General features: G+C 50.9%; 1 protein-coding gene across 2 annotated transcripts; it reads left to right on the top strand.

The window, feature by feature from the left end:
• Window positions 1-875: 875 nt before the first annotated feature.
• On the top strand, window positions 876-25,828 carry XPOT (exportin for tRNA). Of its 2 annotated transcripts, none has more exons than XM_032969757.2 (25): window positions 876-984; window positions 1,464-1,578; window positions 6,200-6,282; window positions 6,591-6,647; window positions 7,287-7,356; window positions 8,434-8,652; window positions 10,936-11,120; window positions 12,611-12,779; window positions 14,519-14,755; window positions 15,169-15,207; window positions 15,494-15,556; window positions 16,819-16,943; window positions 17,262-17,406; window positions 17,929-18,048; window positions 18,716-18,810; window positions 19,377-19,446; window positions 19,718-19,956; window positions 20,178-20,463; window positions 21,197-21,386; window positions 21,952-22,068; window positions 22,772-22,887; window positions 23,133-23,180; window positions 24,049-24,120; window positions 24,737-24,793; window positions 25,638-25,828. In XM_032969757.2, the coding sequence occupies exons 2-25, from the start codon at window positions 1,504-1,506 to the stop codon at window positions 25,662-25,664; spliced, it is 2,904 nt and encodes a 967-aa protein (XP_032825648.1). In that variant the 5' UTR covers window positions 876-984; window positions 1,464-1,503; the 3' UTR covers window positions 25,665-25,828. The 2 variants fall into 2 exon arrangements, with proteins under 2 accessions (XP_032825648.1, XP_032825649.1); XM_032969758.2 differs by having other exon boundaries at window positions 927-1,070.

Here is a 25,828-nt window from a genome sequence, read left to right as displayed (position 1 = left end):
ACCCCGGTGGCCTTTAGTGTGGGACCCCAGTGGCCTTTAGTGTGGGACCCCAGTGGCCTTTAGTGCTGCCCCCGGTGGCCTTTAGTGTGGGACCCCAGTGGCCTTTAGTGCGGCGCCCGGTGGCCTTTAGTGTGGGACCCCAGTGGCCTTTAGTGGGGGACCCCGGTGGCCTTTAGTGCGGCGCCCGGTGGCCTTTAGTGCGGCCCCCAACAATACACAGCTACAAAATGAGACTTTTTTGCCAGTATCAAAGTATGACAAAATATAGGTTAGGGTTAACTCTTTCTGGAAATAAAATAGGCATTAAGATGTTCAAACGCCAAATAGAACCCTTTTGCAAGGAATCAAGTCTGCATTAACCACACGTACCTGTGGTGAACATACAAACAAACATGCTCTGATAATATCCGTAATACACTATTCAACGATTTAAAAAAAAATGTTTACCAGGTAAGGCCCACTGAGCTATGTAGCTCTTTTTCAGAAGCGACCTGGGCGACAAATGATAGCCCAACAAAGTGGCTCATCATCACGTGGACATGAATAGCAGCAGCCAAGCCCTCTAAACGCTCGTTTAGACACACACCTGTGCGTTGAACGAATAACGAATTGGCACGTTCTATTGACGTGACAACCCTTACCAACTGGGTTAACGACACGTTCATATTTACGCGATCTAACCACCCCAAAAAAACGTTCTTTATGGATCACCGCATCTCATTAACCGACCGATTAATATTCCACCTCTGACCCCCCCCCGCCCCCATCGAGAGCCCCGCCCAGTTGATGGCGGACGTCACATTCCCACACAACGGAGAAGCGCCTCGTGACCGGGGAACCCGCCAATGGGATGCGCGCATACGCGACCCCGACCAATCGCGTGGCCGGATTCGGAAAGCGTCGGTGGCGCACGAGCCCGGGGGAGGAGGAGGGGGGGGCCACGCGTTAAAACATGGCGGCCACCACGCGTGGCTAACGCGAGCAGTGAGTTAACTCGCCCCGACTCATTCGTCTCCCCGTGATAAGTTCACCGCGGACAGAATGCGCGCGGCGTCTGCTGGCGTGGACGTGTAAGCCGTGATTTAAAAAAAAAACCGTGCGCGAAGTTTTTACGCGTCAATGCCGCCCGACGCAACGTGGTTAGGTGGTGTCTGCCCAGTCACGCGGGGGGCCTACGCTCAGGCTGCGGTTTGAAATCTAGGCGAGGCCGAGAAAGTCACCGGCTTGAGGTGGTGTCCAGCTTTTTGAGGGTTTAACGTCTTTAAAGCTGGGCGATCACAGTTACTGCTTTTTAAATATTTTTTTAATATCACTACTTGGGGCTAATTACAGTTCGAGAGACTGCTTTGGTAGCTAAAATTACAATAGCGAATTGAGTAACAAGACTTACAATCGACCCCACACGGTGTATTTGCGCTGCTGTGTGAGTTCCCCAGCTGTGGTGCGTGTTGTTTGCTTCGCAGGACCAGCGGAGACGACAACCGACCTCGTCGTCGCGGTTAAATGGGCAGTGTTGCGATGGATGAGCTGGCGCTCCGGGGTTTGGGGCCCGTGGCAGATTCGTGCGCGCAGCACAGGGTAAGCGAAGCCGTCTCGTCTCTTTTTTTTTACAATTCTATCGTCTAATTTATAATGTACTTCAACCTTTTTATCGATCCTTTGTTGGATGTGTATGTATGTATGTAGAACTTCTTGCGCGCACCGTACGTAGTCAACCGTGCTACGTACGGTAGCTACGGGAAGGACAACCAAACTGAAGGGAAAGTAGTTGTAAAGAAATTAGTTTTCAATCTAGGTGGCGGCCTGGCCTATGCCGTGTTGGTCGTCTGACCATACTTCGCGTCGGTCAGGCAAGAGTTGGTGAAGTGGGCAGGGGAGCGGATGGGGAGGGTGGCCCAGATTCGATTCCGATATTATAGCTCGCCACTGATGTTGTTCGTGACCGGGAATGTAACTCGAAAGGTTGCCGGCCTCTTGAGCGCATTGCGCCAGTGGCTGCGCGACTTGCCGCCCCCACGCCGTTATGTACGTACACATGTTCTGTTAAAGAAACAAAACGTTATATATTTTTTAAATTCGTTATGAGACCACGTTTTTATGATTTTTTTTTAAAGTAAGAAATTGATAATCGGCCATGATTTGTATGGAAACCTCGCAAGCCGTGCTGTCTCCCGGTCACGCGATCCAGCAGCAATCCGTCGTCGGTCTTCGACACACGCACACGTCGATTTTCTCGCCGCGAAATCTCCACGGGGGATGCCTTGTGAAACGACATCGCTCCTTTTTAGAGAGGTCCATAGTTTGTTGTGCAGGTAAAGAAAATCTTTTCAGAGCCCTCTAATCAAGTGCGGATGGCTGATCCGTCTCGTATGATGGCCCAGTGAGCGCGTGCATCGCAACATCAACAATTCCCCAGCAACATTGGCAACTCGTGTCAAAACAGATTCGCACGTAACGCCAAGTATGATGCAACGCTTGCGCAGAGCATACACCAGAAAGAGATGCGTTGCCGTTGCGTGTGACTGTAATTGGAGTGTGTTCGTCCCTAAGAACTGCAATTTGGTTGCAACGTGCCTCTGAGCTCATCACGCATTCCCCCATCCACCCTGCGTCTGATGCAATAGACTCGCACATGGCTGCAAGAAGTGGCCAACCTCATATGTGCTCTTGCCGTTATAAAACACCCTTGTTGTATAAATACACGGTGTTCAATTCTTGGCCTATGACCAAACCACCCATATTTCTCCTGATTTAGTTAGATAGCGGAAGCTAAGCAGAGTTAAGCCTGGATAGTGTTTGTATGGGTGAGCACCATGCAGTTGTCATAGGGCTTGCGAGGCTACGTGGTGGGCAATACTGTAGCTCTTTCCCTCCCCATGCTGGTGCTGCCTGGTTTCACCAACCCATACTGACTGGGGTGCCACGGTGGCGAGGTGTTAACTACTTCGCCTGGTGTACAGGAGGTCGTGGGTTCAATCCTGACGTGTGTACATTTGGAGTTTGCATGTTATCCCCGTGGTCGCTTGGATTATATTCTCCGGATCCTCCAGTTTTTTTTCTCCACATCTAGAATCCACATGCGTTTTGGAGTATTTGGCTGCTATAAATTTCCACGCGATAAGCCACTTCGTTGAGCTAGCGTTTGTGATAGCCAGGTGGCTTCTGAAAAAGAGCTGTATAGCTCGATGGACCTTACCTGGTAAGAAAAAATAGGCTGGCTTGGTCAAAATACCTGCCACAACCTGTACAGTGTTGGGAGGCCCTCTTGCAGGGCACTACCAATACGGATGTGAATGTACATATTTGCTTCGTGACAAAGCAGTGGGAGGTGTGGTTTTTTATTCCCCGAATATTTTTTTATCCAAGCAAAAGTGTGTAAAAATGTTGTGCAACTACCGTGCTGGTTATGGATATGGTGGCGGGGGGGGGAGATACCCCTCTAACATGCACAGAGGAGCAAGCCTATACTGAGGGCCCTTACGGTAATAGGCTTCATGGCCCCCATTGGCCGTTTGACATGGACTCCCTCCTGGCTATGCAATATACTACTGGGGCCTCCTATAACCGAATGATCATTTCTATATTTTATACTAATGCTTGTTTTGATGATGGCTGACTTTAATCTAGCTATTTTGACGTGAGGCTTTGTGGATCAGACAAATATGTTAAACTCCCAAACCCCTTGGCTGCGAGGTTGCCAATGAACGGTAGTACATTGAGCAGCTTCGTATGCATTCGTGTGGAGCTTCGCGGGGTTATCCGCTCCGGGTAATCTGGTTTCCGCCCACATGAAGCCACAATCTCATGAATAATGTAATTGGCTACACATCCAAATAATGTGGGTTCTTTCTGAAATAAGAGTCTTGACACTTGGTGAAGCTTCATAGATAAACAAAGTATCATTATGATTGTAATGAAGTATGAACTTTAGTTACAACCTTGGTTAACACCAGGTAAGACCCCATTGAAACAGTGTTTGTATTAGGAAGGTCACTTTATTGGACTGGTTTTTCAACAAAGGTAGGTGGCGGACACAATGCAGAAATAGCAAATTTAGGGGACAGTAAGTGAATGGAAATGGATTTAACATGAACAAGCTCCGTGTAAACTGGTTGTATATTCACATGCCTAGCTCATTTTACTGTTTAACACATGCTCACAGGTTTAGCTTGTCAATAAATGCTTGCTGTATACCCTAAATGTCACTACTCGGACTGCTATAATATATGTTTGCGTTATGATAGATACAAGATAGGCATGGTATAGTTTGAATAGCCTAGATTTGTTGTATGTCAGAGTCCACACACTGTTAAAAAGAGCACTTGCATTTTTATTATTATTTAATTGGTGCCATGTTGACAACCTGGAAAGAATGATCGAATGTTGAAATTACACTCGGAATGTAATGGATTGTGCACGAATTCCATGACTCACAGATGTTATGTTGGTTGTAACGTCTGGATGTAGGTAAAGTAATGACTTAACTATATCATTGTTTGCTTGTCTTGAGTTTTCAAAGTGTTTTTCATGTTTGAGGAAAATAAGTACTTGTTAGTTACTAAGTACAGTATTGCAAACAAGATGTTCATGGTGTGCCGCAACAAAATGTATAATACCCATTTAGTTTTTGACACTTGGGTTTTCAAGTCTCGTAAGTTGATGGTCTCAACTCCACCAATGACTGGAACACATCAATCGCATGACATTTCTTTGTGCTTGGACAAATTCCAGCTCTTGAAAATATAAAAACATCTTTTATTCGTAGCACAGTGGGTGATAGTGCTGTACTCATCTTTGTTGGCCAGAGGTCCACTTGAGTTCTGAGTGGTCGCTCTGTGATAGTGCTGTCCGTGGGCCATTCTCAAACTAAGGGTTGCACTGCTGTGGGAGATCCGAATGGTTTGTTCATCTTGCGGCATGCCGATATCACACGCGGAATATTTTTTTATTAAGCTTTTGGCTCCTTTTGTTTGCGTGAAAATCCGTTGGGAGCCATGCTTACGTTGTGCTTAGACCTCTTGTTGGCAGTTTACATTGTTAGTGACCCATTGATATGTTTTGGGCCCCCCCCCCCACGAGTACGATTGCTGCATGTGCAATTTATTGTTTGCACAGGCAGAGACTGAGCCGCGTAAAAGCTGTTTTCAGCCTGATGGAATTTGTTTTGTTCCTACAGATGTGTGCGTGTGTGTTTGGTGTGTCATTGAGAGCGGTAGTGTAACGGTTAGCGCGCTGCGCTACGAACTGGGCCACCCGAGTTCGATTCCCGCTCACGGCCAACACCAGTGACGATTATCTGATCCGGTCCTGTGCCTTCCCTAGGTCGACTCAGCCTCAAGTTAGTACCTGGTGAGGTGTGTAAACATAGCCACTGGGAAGACAAAGGCGGCCGGGCGTGGTGTTGGCCACCCACCTCCTCGTGTACCGTGCCAACCTTGATGGGTGCTCGCTAACAGCACTCGCCCCACCAGTCTGTTCAGGCAATAGGAGGATCTTTGTTTTTTGTGTCATTGAGATACAGTGCTCGCATAAATTGAAGGCACCTGCACAATGCCTGTAATATATTGTCTTATGTGAGATTAATTTGAGACGTTGAATAACCATGAAAAAGGCTGATTTAATTTAAAACTGTTACGTACAACATTTTTAAATATTTAAATATGGGTCTGAATGTTGGTAGTATAAATACTACAGAGGAGCACGTGGTGTGCACCTTAGAAATCAGGTTTTACATATATATTCTGGAGGAATCTGATGATTCATGAAGCTCTATCTCATCATGAGGATTGTGAGATGGATCACGGGGATTGCAAGAGTAGGCCGGGCCAGAAACGACAGGTGAGAAAGTAGGCAGGTGTTGGTGGTACCAGTAACAGAAAAAAGTCAACTTGGATGGTTTGTGGCATATCGTACGTACTTGCACCGGAACGAAGATGATGAGCATGGAAGCACCAGGGTGGAGAACGTGAGGCAGGTCTAGAAAGAGGTTAATCGAAATGGTGAACCAGGATACGTAGGCCCTGTGGAGTGGAGGTGACAATTGATGGCCCGTGCCGGGAGTGGGTGGAGAGAGAGTAGCACGAAGGCAGACTCCACATGAGGTGGGGATAATTCTAGGAAGAAGTAAAATGTATTTTTGTTAAATTGTATTCGCTCACTGGGTCTAATGACGGTGGCTTTTTCTGTGGCGTTTGTGTAGGCATTGGCATACTTTGAACAGCTGAAAGCCTCCGAAGATGGCTGGCAGCTGTGCGCCGATGCCCTCATTCGTGGTTTCTACAGGTAATTAAAAGCGGCGTGTAATCCTGAGAGGAAAGCTCTGCAGTGTTCTCTTGTGTGGAGTTCACATCCATGATGTCATCTGCTCATGCCCACTCCCAGCCTAGTTTGGCTGTGGTTCAAAATCTGTTAACACAGCAACAAGCCTCAGTTTGTCCGAATCTCTATGGTGCCAATTTTCTGGCACGGTTAACAAGGCAAGCGTACCACCAAAAATAATCTCACGTCCTTGAATGTTCCTTCAGGATTTGACACAATGAAGGACATTTTGGTTCGGCTAACTCTGTGTGTGTTTGTGTGTTTCCTCTCAGTGATGACCACATCAAATTCTTCTGTTTTCAAGTATTGGAACATCACATCAAGCACAGGTGCATTACTTCTCACGAAGTCTGCGAGACTTATTAGCACCCAACCAAACGGACATTTCACTTTTACAAGTTCTCAAATGAGGTGTCCTGCATTTTACAGCTCGTGTGCTGGTTGCATATTGAAAGTTTGTTTTAAATTGGTGGTGAAAATGATCCCAAATAAACCTCGTAATGTGACTTATTTCGATAACGGGGTGTAGTGATGCGTTGTGTGACATCAGATTTATCCCTATAAGACCAAAAAAGGAGGATTTCGCCACAACGCTGGCTATCGCCTGATGAAGCTGGTTGTAATTACTGGCGAAACGTCGTACTCTGATTGTAAATGTTGTGGGTTTACTCTCCAACACACTGTGCTGTCCTAGTAACGGATTTACATGTTCTTGTTTACGTGACAAACCTTATTGGCTTTGTCTGGTGGTGGCAGGTTTAAGGACACATTTATATTTCCACGATCTAACCCAAAAACCTGTTATGGAAAGTTTGTGGAGAATAATAGCCATTTTCTATCCTTTTGAGGCATAAGCAATTCGAAAATAACACTTCCTACCCAGGAACAAAAATCGTGTTACATAGTGTAATCTTGGAGAGCCTTTTAACGAGAGCCTCCCGTGCGTGATGTCTTGTCTGCCACCACAGGTATCCGGTGCTGCTCTGCGCCCAGCGGCAGCTCATTCGGGACACCATGATGACCTGGCTACAGACGCAGGTGCGTGCGTTGGCGGGTGACCACAATTTGTAGACATCCGCGTCATCGTCATCCTCTGCCACGATTGATCCACAGCTGGATCAAGGCCTCCCAAAGCTATCGCTGTCTCTCATACAATAGCAACGGTTCATCGAACACCTGCGCACGAGCCCATTGCATCGTTCAATCCCTGCGGTGTGCACGTGCTCGCAGGCGTAATCCCACCGTTGGCTGCCGCTCCGCTGTCAGTCCTGACCACCGGCATTCATCCCTTCTAGTTCTGATGTTCTGCCTGTGTCCACTTTTGTATGTTCTATAATACATGTGTTCCACTTTCTGTTCCTCCTCTAAAGGAGGAACAGAAAGCGATTTAAAAAATATATATTGGTTGGTTATTGTCGTGAAACGACCACAAAATATGCCGAACTTGAACAAAGCTGTCGTTAAAACTTGACACTACCCAACACAGCCAACTAGTGCAAGGGTTGCCACGTAAACAGAACGTGGCCAATTCGTCACTAGTACAGCACAATCGTGTGTTGGAGAGCCAAGCCACAACTCTCCAACACACCGATGTGCTGTACTAGTGACGAATTGGCATGTTCTGTTCACGTGTTAACCCTTACTAGTTGGCTGTGTCGGGTGGTGGTGGGTTTTAATGACACAATCTTGATTTGAAGTTATCGTGACTGCAGGAATCCATACTTTTTGGTTCTTTCGATAAAGTCACGTAGGTAGAAAAATAAATAATAAATCACGACGTTTCGATCGCAACACAAGCAATCGTCATCAGGTAGAAAGATACAGCAGTAGAACTGCTGTACACATTTATATATTTACGCGATCTAACCCAAAAACCTCTATGGATGATATTGGTCGTGAAAGCCTACGCGTTAAATTGAACAAGGCTCCTATCTGGGCAGAATTCTTAAGTGCAATGAAAGAGTGATTTATCCAGGAGTTCCCTGTCCTGGAGGCCCTATCACCAACAGCTGTGTGAGCGAGCAATTTCGCTGTCTGGCCTTTTTTTCTAATCAAATTCCTTGTCCCAGCAACGTGCTCCTAAAGGTGCCTCCGCGCATTTGTTGTTCCTCGCAGACCGTGCGCGAGACGCCAGAGAAGCCGTTTGTCCGCAACAAAGCGGCCCAGATCTTCTCGCTGCTCTTCATCTCCGAGTATCCGACCACCTGGCCCAAGTTCTTCTTTGACGTCCTCTCCGTGGTGGGCTCAGCACCAGGCGGGGTCGACCTCTACCTACGAATCCTGGTGGCCATCGACGTCGAGGTGGTGGACCGCGAGATCCTGCACACGCCCGAGGTGCGGGGGTGGGGGGTGATCATTGTCCCTGCTGCCTGCACCACGATCACCGCCAACAAAAAAACAACAACGTGTAGCCTTAACACACTTTTGGAGCACATGCTGTTAGCGAGCACCTCATGAAGGCCGGCACGGTGGGTGGCCAGCACCATGCCCTTTGTCTCCCCAGTGGCAATGTTTACACGCCTCACCAGGTAATCGTTTGAGGCCAAGCAGACCTAGGGAAGGCCCAGGACTGGTCACCGGCAGCGGTAGATGTCCAGTATCCATCCTTGAGTTTAAGCCAGTTTTGCAACGGACGCGCAATGGTGAAGTTCCAAAGAGTCCCCTATCTGTGATTTCTGTGCATTCGCGATGGATTGGACTCCTCCATAAGAGTGAGCGAAAACAAGTGTTTGGTGTTACTTAGGTGGCTCGAGAGTTGTCCTGCGAGATCATCAGCCGGGTCCATTCCGTTGCACAAGGTGGTGCATTGCTAGCTGGGAGAGGTTCCAAATGGAATGTATAACCCTCGCTCGGTCCAAACTGCACACTTAACCCAGCGAGCTGACCTGCCCGTGGTTTTCTTGCTAAAGACGTGTGCGGAAATCATCGTGCAGCATCCTTGCCAATGAGTCCTCCAGCCCATGGCAGTTTTCACCTGGAGCTGGTTCACAACGGCACTGCCACAAACCTCTCCACTGTTCCCATGGACCGTTATGACCAGGCTGGGACGTTTAAAAAATCTAGGTCATAGGTCATAACCAGTATCAGAGAATACCTGGTTCCTTGCAGTCAAAATGAGCACTCGATGGGCTCCTAGTAAATTGTATGACTCTCAGACTTATTCCGCAACAGACGAATTAAGTTTCTCAGAATTCACTCGTTTGTACAGTCACCTTTGAGTTATTTTAGGTAATGACTGTGGGGAGGGGCTGACCGAAATGAAAAGAAAACCATGTTAAAGCAAACATGTAAATTTGGCCTCAAAGCATACTATGTACATTTATGATGAAGACTTATATTTATCATTTGTCGATTCATACCTATTAGTGTTGGTTGACTTAATTATTGAACTATAACTCTCCGCTACCTGCCTCAGCCAATCAAATCAAGTTGTCGCATGCCATAATATGCCAATTGATTTGTTTGGCTTCTTGCAGCAAACCGCAGATGGAATGTCGACATGAGCCAACAAAACATTGAACGTTTTACACGGTGATTCGCTGGAGGTTATATCCAGTGTCATCGGGTGTCTCTCACATGGACCTTATTACTTACACGACGATCTAACCCCAAATAAACAAATTGAGAGTCATAATATGGGTCGTGAAAGCTCGTGACACGTTCTTATTGCTTCTTAATCGGGTCACTTGTCAGCGTATTTGTGATCATGAGGACCTTGAGTTCCTGACCTTTTAAGTGTGACAAGCTGCTAACAATTAAACCAGCCCACATGTGCAATTTATAATGGCATGCGTATGTGTTTATTAGAAACATGTTTATTGGAAGCACGGTTAATCCGCAACCTGAACTGTTATCATCCCCCCTCATGGTCAATCCACTGTTGGATGAAAGGCCTACTCCAAATGTGTTGCAACTTCTCGCGGTCCTGCAATGTCAGCATTATTAGGAAGCCACTGGAGCTATGGACTTTAAAAATCTGGATTGAAAATGTATTTCTTTTAAACCAGATTTTTGTGTTTAGTTTGTTATCCTTCCCCTGCACCTCCGATTTTTCACGTTTGGCTGCGCACGGTCCGAAAGAAGTTCTACATACGTCCATCCGCCCAGCACCTACACACGGCAACTCGATCCAGTGCTCCGTCTCCTTCTGTGGACGACCTCACCGACGCGTGTTGTTCCTTGGCTACCACTCCCGTTATTATTCTTGACCATTGGCCATCATCCCCTCAAAGCCCAGTGACTTTTCCCCGTAGTCCGTCGTCGTGGCACCAATGTGCAATGATATGAAGAAGTGCCATTGCTCCAAACATCGCCCAATTAACAAGTCACTGTTTTATGTCGTTACTTTTCTTTACGGTTTTAATGATTCCATTAAACCTGGGCGTGTTCTGTGTGTATGTTGAACTTCTTTCGCACCTTACGTAGCCAACCGTTCTTATCGGAGGTGCGGGGGCGGGAGGGGGAAGGAGAACAAACGAAACACTAAGCAGTTCTACAGAGGTTCCAATTCAGAAATTAGCGGAATTGGCTGGTGATTAAACACGTGGGTCCTCGCTTTTCGTGCGTGTGCGTGCCTCGCCGTGTAACGCGTCGTGTTAAATCGCGTGTTGGCGGCAGGAGGCGCGACGCAACATCCTCATCAAGGACCACATGCGGGAGCACTGCGTGCCCGACCTGGTCGAGTCGTGGTACCAAATCCTGCACACCTACCAGTGCAGCAACGCCGAGCTCACCTGCCTGTGCCTGGACGTCATCGGAGCCTACGTCTCGTGGATCGACATCAACCTCATCGCCAACGACAGGTGCGCTCGGACGTGCGCACATGCCTCTCTGCCTGTACTGCCTCTTAACCTGCTAGGCCTCTGCGTTGTATCTATATGTGGAACTTATTTCGCACCGTACGTGGCCGAACGTGCGAATCGGAGGAGGTGTGGGAGAAAGACTACAAACTAAACGCAAAAAGCAGTTCTGAAGAAATTAGTTTTTAATTTTAGATTTGAAAAAGTGCAGAGCTCCAGCAGCTTTCTAATATCGGAAGGAAGAGCGTTCCATACGGCCGCGAAAGCACATCTGAAAGCACGCGATGCGGTGACTGTCTTTTTGTTCGATGGTTAGCCGAAAAGCCGCTGCTGCGAGCGGTGATCGGAATTCGTGTGATGGTTTATGCTCCTTGACGAGATCAGCAAGGTATTGTGGTTCATTTATTGTTTTTGTCGTCGTTAATTGCATTGTCGTTGAAAGTCTGTGGGGTTGAGATTAACTCAATGCGATGGTCAGACACATTGTGTCGCCTAAAATGGAGATAATATGTAATCGGTGATGTTTTAGGCAATGTCCCTTCTAAATAGCACCGTGATTTATATTTGTATCCTATAAATATACTTTATATTTTCCGTTTTAAGGCCACTGTTATTGACGCGTTGCTTTTCTTTGTTGGTACATCACTTGCCAACGAGGCATTATTCCCAAATCATGTGTATAAATGCAAAATCTTTTTTTTTACCCAAAAGATCCTCCGAGTCTCCAGGCTAATTTTTAGGAGGGTCCTGCTTAGGTTTCACATTGGGGTAACGATGTTGCTGCTGCTGTGCGTGATCCCAATTGAGTAATTTGCAGGTAATTTTCCCCATAGGCATATTTGGCTAATACCAGTTACAGTATTTTATTTATTCATCATTCCACATTTACAATTGTAATGGATTTTGTGGGTCGAAACTTTACTTTTGTTTTGTTTTTAAACCCAGGTGAGAACTCGACAAGGGAGAGTTTCATTTGCAAGTGGCCTGGTTCACTACAATGACAGAAGCCAATAGTGTCAAAGCACAGTAGAACAATGAAGTTAAATAAAACGCAGCAAAAACGAGCAAATAGAAATCGGTGCAAAAGCAATATTTACAGAAAAAACAAATCAAATCATGCAAACATTCAAATAAATCTGACAAAGTTCACTTATAAAACCAAATCGTCGTCGTAGTGTACCAGTTGGCGTGTTGCGCTACGAACCTGGCAACCTGGGTTCAATTCCCGCTCAAAGCCAATGCCAGTGACGATTAATTGAACCGGTCCTGGGTATCCCCGAGGTTGACTCATCCTCAAATGAGTACCTGGTGCGGTGTGTAAACATCGCCACTCGGGAGAGAAAGGCGGCCGGCCGTGGTGCTGGCCAGCCACCCCCTCGTGTGCCGTGTCGGTCTTCATAGGTGCTGCTCGCTAACAGCACTTACCCCAAACAGTCTGTTAAGGCTACACGGGGGGGATCTTTGTCTTGCGCGGGGTTGGCCGCCCGTCGCAGGTTCGTGGGGCTGCTGCTGAGCCACCTGTCGGTGGACATGCTGCGCGAGTCGGCGTGCGACTGCCTCTTCGAGATCGTCGGCAAAGGCATGGACCCCGTGGACAAGACCAAGCTGGTGGAGCTGCTCAGCCAGGTGCTGCAGGCCGCCGGCTTCTTCAACCTCAAGCAGGTCCGTGGCTCCCAACCCCTCCGCACCCTGAGTGGCGGCGTCGGCAACGTGTGTGTGTGTGCGCGTGTGGTGAGCAGTGGGGAGCGGTAGTGTAGCAGTTAGCGCGCTGCGCTATGAACCTGGTGACCCGGGTTCGATTCCCGCTCACGGCCAACACCAGTGACGATTATCTGAACCGGTCCTGGGCCTCCCCTAGGTCGACTCAGCCTCAAATGAGTACCTGGTGCAGTGGATAAAAACATTGCCACTGGGGAGACTAAGGCGGTCGGGCGTGGTGCTGTCCACCCACCCCCTCGTGTACCGTTCCGGCCTTCATAGGTGCTCGTTAACAGCACTTGCCCCTGCAGTCTGTTCAGGCTATACAGGGGATCTTTGTGGTGAGCAGTAGTGTAGCGGTTAGCGCACTGCGCTATGAACCCGGCGGACCAAGTTCGATTCCCGCTCATGGCCAACACCAGTGACTATTATCTGAACCGGTCCTGGGCCCTCCCCTAGGTCGACTCGGCCTCAAATGAGTACCTGGTGCGATGCGTACACATCACTAGGGAGACAAAGGCGGCCGGACGTGGTGTTGGCCACCTACCCCCTCGTGTGCCGTGCTCGCCTTCATAGGCGGTCGCTAATAGCGCTTTCTCCAACAGTCTGTTAAGGCTACACGGGGGTTCCCTTGTCTTTGTGCCTGCGCAGAGTGAGGTGGCGCCATTGTGAGTGACGAAACCGGTGTCGCGAGTTTGACTTCTTATTTTCACTTCTTCTGGGCAATCCCCTGTGTCGGCTTGGCCTTTTAAAGAAGTACCTGGTGCGGTGTGTCGTGACGTCAGCCACTCGGGAGACAAATTTGGCCGGGGGTGGCGTTGATCACACGAGCCCCTCGTGTGCCCCATTGGGCTTCCTCGGTGCTGCTCGTTTAACAGCACCGGCCCCAAGTCTGTTGTGGCTCTACGACGGGAGGGCTCTGTATTGTGACCAGTCGCCGCGTGTACAAGCAGGTTCTGCTTGGCCGTATAGAGGGCGCTAAATGAGCATGGCATGGGTTGGAGAGGAGGAGATGGGTTCATGTGGTGCGGGAAGGACCTGGTTATCTGAACTTGCTAATGACCAGTTCTTGTGGTGTCAAGATGGGCCTCTGTGGAGGAGGCTTGTGAAGGACTACTGGGCAGTTTGAGGCAGCTGTCTGCCAGCAACCATGCAGGGAGGAGGAGCGACGTGATCAACTTTACCATGACCGGAAACAAAGTGCGCACTTGGAATTCTGAGATTGACCGTATTGGTGCAGGCTTTGCCTGCTCTTCATTCGAACAACGATTTGCTTCATCTCATGCTCTGTTTCTTCAAGTCCCGTGAAGTGTCCCGTCCATCTCGCTGCAGTCCCATTCATCTGGGGGCTGCGGTGGCCAGATTTTAACTGCCTTGCGTGGTATACAGGAGGTCGTGGGTTTGATCCAAAACCCTAACGTCTGAATATTTGGAGTTTGCATGTTCTCTCCGTGGTCTCGTAGATTTTTTTTCCGGTTCCTCCAGTTTTTCTTTTCGCATGTAGAATTGACGTGTGTTTAAGAGTATTTGGCTGCTGCTCTAAATGTCCATATCATAAGCCACTTTGTTGAGCAATCATGTGTGGCCAGGTCGCTTCTGAAAAAGAGCTACACAGCTCAGTGGGCCTTACCTAGTTTAAAAATAATCTCTTCCGTCCGTCTCACGAGCAGGTCGCTTGTCCGCCACCCCGCTTGGCTTTGCAGGACGACGACGTGGACTTCTTGGCGCGCTTCTCTAAGCTGCTCAATGGCATGGGGCAGAGCCTGCTGCAGAGCGCCGGCAAGCTGGCGAAGAGCGGCGACGTCGCCAACTCTGAGCGGGCGCTGAGCGGCGCCGAGAGCAAGGTGCCCGTCGTGCTGGAGCTGCTGGCGCACGAAGACGACGACATCTCTCTCAACGTCACCACCTTCTGCTACGACTACCTGCACGCTGTCAAGCAGGTGCAGCGACACTGCCACCTACTGGTTGCACGAACGGGTGCAGTGGTTAATGGTGCAGTCGTGCAGCTAGTTGTGCAATGGTTAACACGCGATAGACTCTGCACCCGGTAACCGGACCATCCGGCCACCCCCACTGCATTCGGCCAACACTGGGGTAGCGTGGTAAAGTACGGTAAAACAAATCCTATGACCAGCACGGCGTTTGTGTTATCAAGCAGCGGATTGACTGCATCGCGGGGGGTGATTGGCGTATCTGCGGAACTCTTGTTTTAAAGCCGCTTGAAACCATGTACTTTCCCCTCTGCCAACATGTTAGTGAGTAGGTACCCTACAGCCACCACGAATGTTAAAGTTAAATAGTGCAACATTCTGCGTGCTTTCTAATTTCTTCTACGTGTAACTTGCATTTGCAGCTTCCGTCATTGTCAGACCAGCAGAGGGCAAATGTAGAGGTAAGTGTGCGTGCATTTTAAATACGGTTTTGCATATTGTCGGCTGGACTGTTGCATGTTATCGGATTTCGGACCCTCGGTCAATCACAGTTGCGGTTGTGTGAATTGAATGAAAAGGCCACAGTGTGTTGTTGGCGAGTGCTAGTTATTTGTTAGCTGTGGTCGTACGCCAACTGCCAACACAGCAGCAGCCTCGCCAAATAATTTGCTGTAATTGTAGATGTAATTGACCCTGGGTCTGGCAGTTCTGTGTCTAAGCTTTGAGCTTTTGTTTTTCCTCCCGCAGGCAATCCTCATGGCCATCATAAAGAAGCTTGCATATGACGAAGAGTTCAACTTTGAGAATGAGGTACGGGGGGGGGGGGGGGCGTTTGATCTGTGGTACCTCCAGAGAGTGCAGCGGTTGAACACCCAGGTTGACTTAATGGCTTGTTATTCATGGCCCAGGGGCAGCCCCAGTTCTGGTTCGGAATCGGCACCGGGGCCTGGGTCTGTGTTGGCCATGCCGCACGAGCATTGAGCCTCTACAGCGGTGTTCACTAATTTTCAGAGGAGGAGGGGGGACACTTTCGCCGATAAGATATCATCAGTGCGAGGGCTGCCACACATTTGAAACCATTGGGGTTTGACAGCAGCACGATGATGGGGGGGGGGGGGTGCTTTCACTCTTTGTGTTTTGTGGGGGGCCGCACGTCAGGGGCCGCCAGTGGCCCGCGGGCTTTGCCATGAAGAACTGCTCCACGCACTAGGGCGCAACTTCCATTCCATTCTTCATTCCCTGCTAACTGTGGTATCAGTGGGCCCTCACCTGGAGGAACACATTTGTAAAAAAACACAGTGGCCTTCAAATGAGAATGAAGAATAGGCGACGTTCCGTGCAATGGCCCTTTGTAGATATTCCACGACACTGGGGCATCAGAGCATCACCATGCTGATGCGCACATCTTTTTCATAGATGGAACATTAAAGGCAAGCCGCATTCGTGTGATTTGTGGCCATGCAACCCAAACTATGGACCAGACAGTAAAACCCACTGTAGTCTGAGCGCTCCTTCAACGGAGGAGTAGGAACGGCAAAACTGCACACTCTCTTGAAAGCCTCTTGTGACCAGCAGACCTCGACATTTTTATTTCACTCCTGAACATTGCCATAAGCAAGCATATAGACATTTTATTTTTTCACTTTAATAAGGCAGTATTATTGACATGTCAGGTTTCTTTGTTAATTGTGCGTTGTGCACGACTGCCAATGCAGCAGCAACACCATTAAACAATGTGGTCAATTCGAGGCCTCGGTGCTGGCACGGTTCACTAAACTAACTTTTTATTTTATCAGGTAAGGCCCGCTGAGCTCTATAGGTTTTTTTCAGAAGTAACCTGTCCACAAATGATAGCAACAAAGTGGTTTGTCACGTGGAAATTTATAGCAACCAAATACTCTAAACGCATGTTTCTAAGTGTGGAGGGGGGAAAAACCGGAGGCCCCGTAAGAAAAATCCGCTCGACCACGGGGAGAACACGCAAACTTCAAATAAACAGCAGCCATCAGGGTTGGGAGCGAACCCACGACCTCCTGTATAGTATGGTGTGTGTGTGACCTGTGGTGGCGCAGGGAGAGGAGGAGGCCATGTTCATGGAGTACCGCAAGCAGCTCAAGCTGTTGCTGGACAAGCTGGCGCAGGTGGCACCGGAGCTGCTGGTGATCACTGCTCACCGCGTGGTCACCGCCACCCTGCAGTAAGCGCACCGGCCGTGCCATGATTTAACCGCTGCTGGAAGAACAAAAAGGCCATCCCGAGCCGTGTCTTCCCGCCGGTCTCGCGATGCGGCGATCCGTTTGGCCCCTGTGCTCGTGAACCGATTTTCGTCGTTCCGTCTCCTAGCGGCGATCTTGCTCGCAGTCTGAACCACCAGATTCTGTACCCATGGGCTGCCATCTGTACCCCGGATGGCGTATCTGTCGAGTGTGCTGCGCTGGGTTGGGGGGGTGGTGGGGGTGGGATTTGCTCGTGCCCTCCTCATGTCTCGTTCGTCTCGTTTTTTTGGCGTGGACAGGAACTGGAAGGAGGCCAAGTTCCTGGAGGTGGAAGTGGCCCTGCGGCTGCTCTACATGCTGGGCGAGGCGATCCCCGTGTCGCAGGGCGTCCACTTCTCGGGGGACCCGGCCAAGGCCTCGGCCATGCAGGAGATGATGCGCATCGTACGTCCCCTGACCGTTGGCGCTCGCGGCCACCGCGCGATCCCAAAACGAACCCGAGAGCCCCCTGCAGGGCCGCAGGGTTGGCGCAGTGGTCGTGTATAAACACACGTGTGTCGCACCGGTGTTCTACAACAAGGGCCCTGGGTTTGATTGCCGACATGGGCGCACCGTTCTGCCTAGAGTTTGTACGTTCTCCCCAAAAAAAGCGAAAATTTTTCCGTAGCGAATATTGGCCCTAACATCCCAATACAGAAAAAAATACCTGCAAATTACTGAAATGGGATTACACACGGCAACAACAACATCGACCTCTTATTGCGAAAACCTGGGCAGGGACCCCTCGTGTAAAAGAGTTTCGAGACTCGGCGAGGCTTTCCGAGGCAAACGGGCAAAATAAAAACAACGCGACAACGATAGAACGGTTCTCTACAGCCGGTAGGCATCGATTGCTGTCTTGGGGGTTGTCCTGTTCCGGTGACCGACGGGAAACGATTTGCCGGCGTGCCCCCCCCCCCCTTGCAGATGGTCACGTCGGGAGTGAGTCACTATGCGCACCCGGCCGTCACCCTGCAGTTCTTCGAGACGGTGGTCCGCTACGACAAGTTCTTCTCCTTGGAGCCGCAGCACATCCCCGAGGTTCTGGTGAGAACCTGTGCGGTTGTGTGCGTGCGTGCGGGAGCGGTAGCGTACTTGTTAATGCGTTGCGCTACAGACCCCGTGACACGAGTTTGATTCCCACTCGCGGCCAACGCCGGTGACGATTTTCTGAACCGGTCCTGGGCCTCCGTTAGGTCAATTCAGCCTCGAATGAGTACCTGGTGCAGTGTGTAAAGATTGCCGCTGAGGAGACAAAGGCGGCCGGGCGTGGTACTGCTCTGCCACCAAAGTTTTGAATGACTGTGGCACGACGTGACGTGGATATGACGCCGACGGAATGCCATTTTTCAAGAAAAATACTGAATGAAAATGAATGAAATTATTTCATGAATTTGTCGAGGCTCGGTTCGCCTTTGCGACGTGTCCTCTGCCAAAATGCTCCGATGGGAGCTGCGCGATACCGTGCCGCAGTGCGATCTCGCGACGCAGCGCGGTCAGGACGACAGTGCGGGCGCGCGATTTGTCAACGCGACGTTGCGTGCGCATTGCCCTGCAAAGTGCACCCTCCCGATTTTTAGCACGATTGGCTACGTACGGTGCGAAAGAAGTTCTACATGCGTACAAACAGCGACGACGACGACGCAACGTCGCCGGCTCGGGATTCCACGCGGTCCGTAAACGGCGCCGCCGTCCTCCCCCACCCCCCACACAGATGGCGTTCCTTGACGGTCGGGGTCTCCGGCACGGCAGCCTGAAGGTGCGCAGCCGCTGCTCCTACCTGCTCTCCCGCTTCGTTAAGGTGCTCAGGTGAGGCCACGCGTTCCACCGCGGCATTCTTGGTTAGTGACGTCCAAGCTGCGGCCCTCCCCCCCCCCGCGTGTTTGCGGCGTCCGGGCCCCGCCTGCGTGGACCTCGTTGCCGCTTGCTGCCCCCGCGATTTGTCTCTCGACTCTCGGCGAGTTCTGAGCTCCGTCGACCCGAGACGGGAGTGTTTCTTTAAAGCTGTAACCACGGCAATTTTTTTGCCTTTTGTGCTGTAGGAATGCCGCGAATAGAAAGTTTTAGTTTTTGACTACTCAGTACCTAAATGTAAAATGAACGAGGCGAGGACCGTTGTAGCGGTTTATCTCCGTCGCCCGTTACTTGTGACGAAATCGAACGTCGCTCGCCAAGCGCCGCTCGACGTCATCCCGTCGTACGGCTCTAAACGCGACGCCTTTATCACGAATTCCCTACCCGGAAGACGAATGCGGCGCGTTTGGGAGGAAAGCGTTACGTAATCCACGCGTACGCATGGTTATCGTTACTCGTTTATGGTTGTTTTTGGCAGGATTATCGATTTGGGTTGTGTCCCCCATGCCTTGTGTTCGCAGCAAGCAGATCTTCCCATTCATGGAGGAGATCTTGACTCGTGTGCAGGACCTCCTCACCCTCACGCCAAGGGTATGTCCGCCTCCACGTTGCTGCTTCGCCTTTTTAAGAACGGGGACACCGCAGCGGGTGGGTGGGGTCAGTAGTTAGGGGTGGGGTAACTTCACAACGATCCATATCCCTCCTTTGATCAAGGGAATAATAATATACATAGTTCCATCATGGCCTATGGAGGCCATCCTGGAACTATCAACCAATACTGGAAGTCTCTTTCAAGGGACACCCTTGCCGGCCCGTGTGTCCGTATCCGCCCGTCTGTCGCGCCCTCCCGCTGCCCACCCAGGAGAACGGTCTGCACGGGCTGCTGAGCAGCGAGGATCAGCTGTTCATCTACGAGATGGCGGGCGCTCTGATCGTGAGCAGCGAGACGTCGGCCGAGCGCAAGGCGCTGCTCATGGGGAACCTGCTGCTGCCGCTGACCCAGGCCTTCCCGGGCCTGCTCGCCAAGCTGCTGCACGAGCCCGACCAGGAGCGCCAGGCCGCCATCGCCGACTGCCTTAGCCACGCGGTCGGCTTTGTCAGGTGATGCCCCCCCCCCCACCAACCGTTGCACGCCCCTACCATTAAATCATTCTATTGTCACTTTTACGTTAAGTACCTTGAGCGAAGGCGCTATGTAATTTATTTGAGATTGTTTAACCCCAAACTTATTTGTTTATCTCCCTTAATGAACCTCCCCCTTGTCTCTCGTGATCTCCGCCCTTCTCCACCCCCCGCCCATCATCGTTTCCTCGTCCTCACAGCCGCACGAGCAAGGCGTTCAGCAGCAAGCAGACGGTGCGCCAGTGCGGCTGCGCCGACGTCTACCTGCAGTGCCTGCGGCTCTTCCTGCCGGCGCTCGGCTGCCCCGTGCAGCGCGAGGCTCTGCGCGGCGCCGTGCGCACCTACCTGCACCGCATGGTCGTGTGCCTGGAGGAGGAGGTGCTGCCCTTCCTTCCCGAGGCCCTGCAGGCTTCGCTGCGCGACTGCGAGCCGCGCGACATCCAGGAGCTCATCCCGCTCCTCAACCAGGTCATCGGCAAGTTCAAGGTGCGGCGAGTTTGTGCCGGATGGCGGTGGGGCGGGTGTTGTGGCAGGCTAGGGCGGCGGAGAGTTTTCTCGTGAAGGCCACGTTATACAGCTGCCTCATCCAGCAGTGGGTTGCATGCAACGTCGAGGAGCTCGTCCCGCTGCTCGACTTGCGTCGATTCGGATCGTCGCTGCAAGCTCAGTCTGCTTGCGGTGAATTGGTAGCAGCGGCCGTTGACTTAGCCGAGGCAATTTATAGACTTATTCCACACCGTGCTGGAGTGGACAAGCACACAAATCTGGCTGTCGCCTGATGAAGCTGGTTGTAATTACTGGCGACGCGCCGTACTCTGATTGTAAATGTTGTGGCTTTGCTCTCCAACACCACCGGTGTGCTGTACTAGTGACGAATTGGCGCGTTCTGTTTACGTGACAAACCTTACTAATTGGCTGTGTCGGGTGGTGGCGGGTTTAACGACACATTTATACTTACGCGATCTAACCCAAAAAAACCTGCACACAGCCCTTGGCCAATTCACTGCTCGGTGTTTGAAACGAGTTGTTTGACCGTACTGCGTCACGCTGGTTATCACGCGTTGGTGAAGGCGGGCAGCATAGCTGTTGGGAGCATAGCACAGTACAACATTGCCCTGTACAGCTAAACCCCACGTGTGGCCAACGAGCCTACAACAGACGGACTGAAACGCACCTCCACATATCTCCCCCCCCGCCCCCACCCCCTCTCCGCCCACAGGCCCAGATAGTTCCGTTCCTGCAGCAGGTGTTTGTGCCGCTTGTGACGACGGTGTTCGAGGTGCTGGCGCGGCCCGCCGAGGAGAACGACCAGTCGGCGGCGCTCGACCGGCAGGCGCTGCGCCGCAACTACTTCCAGTTCATCTACTGCATCGTTAGCAGCGGCGTCGCCGACGTCATCTCCAGCCAAGGTGCGGCGAGCACGCGGCGCTGACGCCGCTGCGGTTGCCGCTGCTGCAGGCCTCACGAGCCGTTCAACCGGGGCTGGCCGTGTGGCCCGGGGGGTCGGAGGCGCCGAGCCGAGAGGCTGGCTTTCAATGCGGTGTTATTAAACCGGGGTTCTCGGGTGTCGCGAGTTGACGCTTTTAGCCGGGTTGCCGATAACATGGTAGTTCCAGGTGTGGGTGATTTTTCAATCGCTTTTCGCAGAATCTTCAAGCTGTGATAATTAATTTGCTAGAGGTGTGGGGAGGAGCGCTGCTCTGACTCGCCCAGCGTGGACAACAACGGTAATGTCGCCAATCCCACCCCAACCTTCGGTGTCATCGTTTATGCCATCGATGGGCAGATGACTATGCTACGGTTGAACCCTTTTGAAGCGGTAATGGATCGGTTGCAGTTGTCGACGGTAGCAGTCGTTTAGAATGAACCCCGCATTGCGCAATCTCGGCATCGTCGTCGTCCGTCGAGCAGCGCGTCGCTTGGACCCCGCGATGCGAGCCATGGTTTCGTTCTGCGCTCCGTCCACCCTCGCAGGATCAGCTCAGATGGAGCAGGTGCTCGTCACGGTGATCCAGGGCGCCGTGGAATTTCCCGATCCCGTCGCCCAAAAGATCTGCTTCAACATCCTCTCCAAGCTCGTTGAACTGTGGGGTGAGTTACCTTGCGTGCGGTGAGCAGCCTGCTTGTGCGGTGGTGCTGCTGCGGTGGCGAGATGTTAACTACCTCGCATGCTGTACAAGAGGGCGTGGGTTCGATCCCGACCCTGACGCCTGCTGTATATTCGGAGTTTGCGTGTTCTCTCTCCCCGTGTGGATTTGTCTCCGGGTCCTCCGGTTTTCCCCTCATTTAGAATCGATGTGCGTTTAGAGTATTTGGCTGCTGTGAATTTCCACACGATGAGCCACTTCGCAGAGCTATCATTTGTGGCCAGGCAGCTTCTGAAAAAGAGCTATATAGCTCAGTGGGCCTTACCTGTAAAAATAAAAAAGTTTAGTTGTAGCGTGGTGAACTGCCTGCTGTGCTGTGCAATGGGCTGTGTGGCAAGCGGTATTGGAAACGTGGCGAGCTTCGGAACAAGTTACTTCTGGCAGTTTGTCTGCCGAGATTCCCGCACGTCCTGTTTGTCCGGTGGAGTGGAAGATGGCAACAGCGGCGTGGTGCGTCTGCGTGGTGCGTCTGCGTGGTGCGTCTGCGTGGTGCGTCTGCGTGGTGCGTCTGCGTGGTGCGTCTGCGTGGTGCGTCTGCCCGGTGCGTCTGCCCGGTGCGTCTGCCCGGTGCGTCTGCCCGGTGCGTCTGCCCGGTGCGTCTTCCCGGTGCGTCTCCGTGTTGATGTCTGCCCGTTGACGTCACGCAGGCGGCAAAGACGGCTTGCCTGGCTTCGGGGACTTCATGTACAAGAGCATCGTCCCAGCGTGCTTCATGGCACCACTCAAGCCCACCTTCGATCTGATGGACGCTCAGACCATATTGGTACGCTTTCACCGAGGTGGTCATCGTCATCGGAGCTTATGACCAAACCTCCAGATCGCCTAACGCTATTACCAAATCGCCTTGCTATTGACAAAATCACCTCCCCCTACAGAGCAAATCACCTAGCCCTATGGCAAAAAGAAAAATCGCCTTGCCTCTAACCAACTCGTATAGCGAGTAAAATCCGGGGTGCAGTTGCTGGCGTTTAAACGTTGGAATTTGTTTCCGTTTTTATCCGTGCACAGGCTCTTGCGGAGTGCGCCTCCACTCTGAAGATAATTCTTCAGAAACGAGTAAGTGGAGTCGAGGCATCTCCCACACTGACGCGCGCTTGTTCTGGATCGCCTGTCTCGCCACTTGATGGGCACCACGGTGGCGAGATGTAACTACCCCACCTGGTACACAGGAGGTTGTGGGTTTGATCCCGTCCTTGACGCGCGTATGTTTGGAGCTTGCGTGTTCTCCCCGTGGTCGCGTGGATTTTTCTCTGGGTCCTCCGGTTTTTCCCTCCACATTTAGAAACAATATGCATGGAGTATTTTGCTGATATAAATCTCCATATGATAAGCCACTGTGAGCTATCATTTATGGCCAGGTTGCTTCTGAAAACGAGCTATAGAACTCAGTGGTCCTTACCTGGTAACATAAAAACTTTATTGTTTAGTTTATAGTTGCTCTTCTTTGGTTCTTTCGGTAAAGTCATGTAGAATGAGAATAAAATAATAAATTGATAAATTATAATAACACAATAATATTCTCACGACGTTTGTGTTATGTTATTTGATCAATTTATTATTTTATTCTCATTCTACATGACTTTACCGAAAGAACCAAAGAAGATGAATCCTTGCAGTCACGAAAGCTTTAAATCGAAATTTTTTAGTTGCTGTGCGCCATTCTCATACCCATCCGCGCACCGCACGTGCGCGCTGGTACCGGGTTCTCTCGCTCCAGGCAGCAGGAGTAGATGCGCTCAAAAGGGGCTCGCGAAGTGAAACCGCACGGGGAGCCGGGCTTGCCTTGCCGAGTAGCGCGTGTGGCACACAATGTTGACCCACGTCCGCAGAGTGAATTCGAACCATCTACGATTTAATCACGGTTGGCTATGTAGGTCGTGAAAGAAGTTCCTCATGCGACTGTTGTCTTTGCTCCTCTGTGCAGGGCCCCGAGTTGACTCACTTCCTGCAGCACGAATACCTCCCCACCCTGTCCATGGCTCCGGAGGTCACTGAGGTAACGGCACCCGACGGGGCCCTCCCTTCCCCCCCCCCGAGTCTCCTGGGGAATTAATTTCGTATATGACTGCTGATGAGACACTGTGTGTCGAAACCGGTTCAGTTTTACTCGCACGGAATCAGTGTAGCTGAAACAATGCACTCCCAGAAGGCCGTGGGGCCGATAGGTTGTGTGGAGAGATGGATATGTGGAGGAGACCTTGCCTGCTTCTCTGATTTAATGTACCAGAATTATTTTAGAATTTCACTTTTAATGAGAGTAATATTTTTTGAAGATTGAAGGGTTTTGTAGCTCTGGAAATATACGTATATGTAACTATGTATCTCTTAACTCGATGAGTCTGTAACTGGATCATCTATGCAATTCTATGGATCTCCTATGTAAATCTGGATCATAATGTAACTATGGATATCTGTGTAACTCTGGATATATATGTAACTGTAATAGCAGTGTCCTGTAACTGCCGACGGTCGTCGTCCCAAGAGCAGCTTGTCTCAACGAGGCCTCTCCAGCTGAGACGATGACCGAGTATGAAAAGCCCACGTGGGGAGTGCAATTGTGAAGGCTTCTTCTCTAACCAGCTGTCTCTTCTCCCCCCCCCCCCATCCCACAGGAGTTCTGCCAAGCACTGGAGCAGGCAGACCTTAAAGTGTTCAAAAACTATCTCAAGGTGAGTAAGTGATAGTTTTTTTAAAACCCCCTGTGTTTAATCCATTGCTGGACGGAGGCCCCCCTCCCCATTCCCGTGTCAGTCGTGCGGGTTGTTTGACCATGCTCCACGACGCTGGTCGGTGCCGGGTGGCATAGTTGGGTACTCTGTGTGCACACGGCCGTGAACCACCGGTGGCCCGAGTTCGATTCCTAGCCACGGATAACATCGGTGGCTCAGTTGATATCTGAACCGGTCAGTCCCCTGGGATCCTTCCCCTCGGTTTAAAACCTGCTCTGACCGGCGTGGTGAAGTATGGCCATCAGACAAACCCCCATGGCCGACATTGCTTGGGGGGAGGCCTTGATTTCAGCAGTGGATTGATGATGGCAGGTGATGATCGATTTAACGAATAATTTCAAAGTGACGCCCCAATACGTATTTTTAGGACTGATCACTAAAATCGCCTCCATTTTTGCAAACGCACCCTTTGTGCGGCGTTCAAATCCTTACCCACGTGGCTTTTCGCAGCCACTATTCTCCGATTTGCTCATTTTTACCGTGGCGACAATTCACCTTTTTGCGTGGTGGTGAAGGGTTTCCTAACTACATAAATTCCAGTCGGGACGATTCTGCGGCCTAACCCAGCGCACAAAGGAAAATGTGAATCTCAAATCTGCATCTTATGATCTCCGGTCACAGCTGATCGACCCGTGGTATGCGTGTGCTGTGTGTGTGCTGTGTGTGTGCTGTGCATGTGCTGTGCGTGTGCTGTGCGTGTGCTGTGCGTGTGCTGTGCGTGTGCTGTGCGTGTGCGCGTGTGTGCTGTGTGTGTGCGTGCGTGTTACCCCACTGCTCTCTCCAGGCTTTCTTCCAACGTGCCAAGTCATGACAGTTGAAGATTCAGGGTGGGGTGGGGGTGGCCGTGGGCTGAGCGGAGGAGTCTTCGCTGAACTCGATTGTCAACGACCGGATGGACTTTTCCTGGAATATTGACGACGGCCAGAAGGGTTGAAAGATTGAGATTGGGGTTATTAAGGGGGGCGGGTGCGGGGC

This window comes from Petromyzon marinus, chromosome 42, assembly GCF_048934315.1.
Source record: "Petromyzon marinus isolate PM22_M1 ecotype Great Lakes invasive population chromosome 42, UKy_Petmar_22M1.pri1.0, whole genome shotgun sequence".
NCBI lineage: Eukaryota > Metazoa > Chordata > Hyperoartia > Petromyzontiformes > Petromyzontidae > Petromyzon > Petromyzon marinus.
This window is presented reverse-complemented; position numbering and strand designations above follow the sequence as displayed.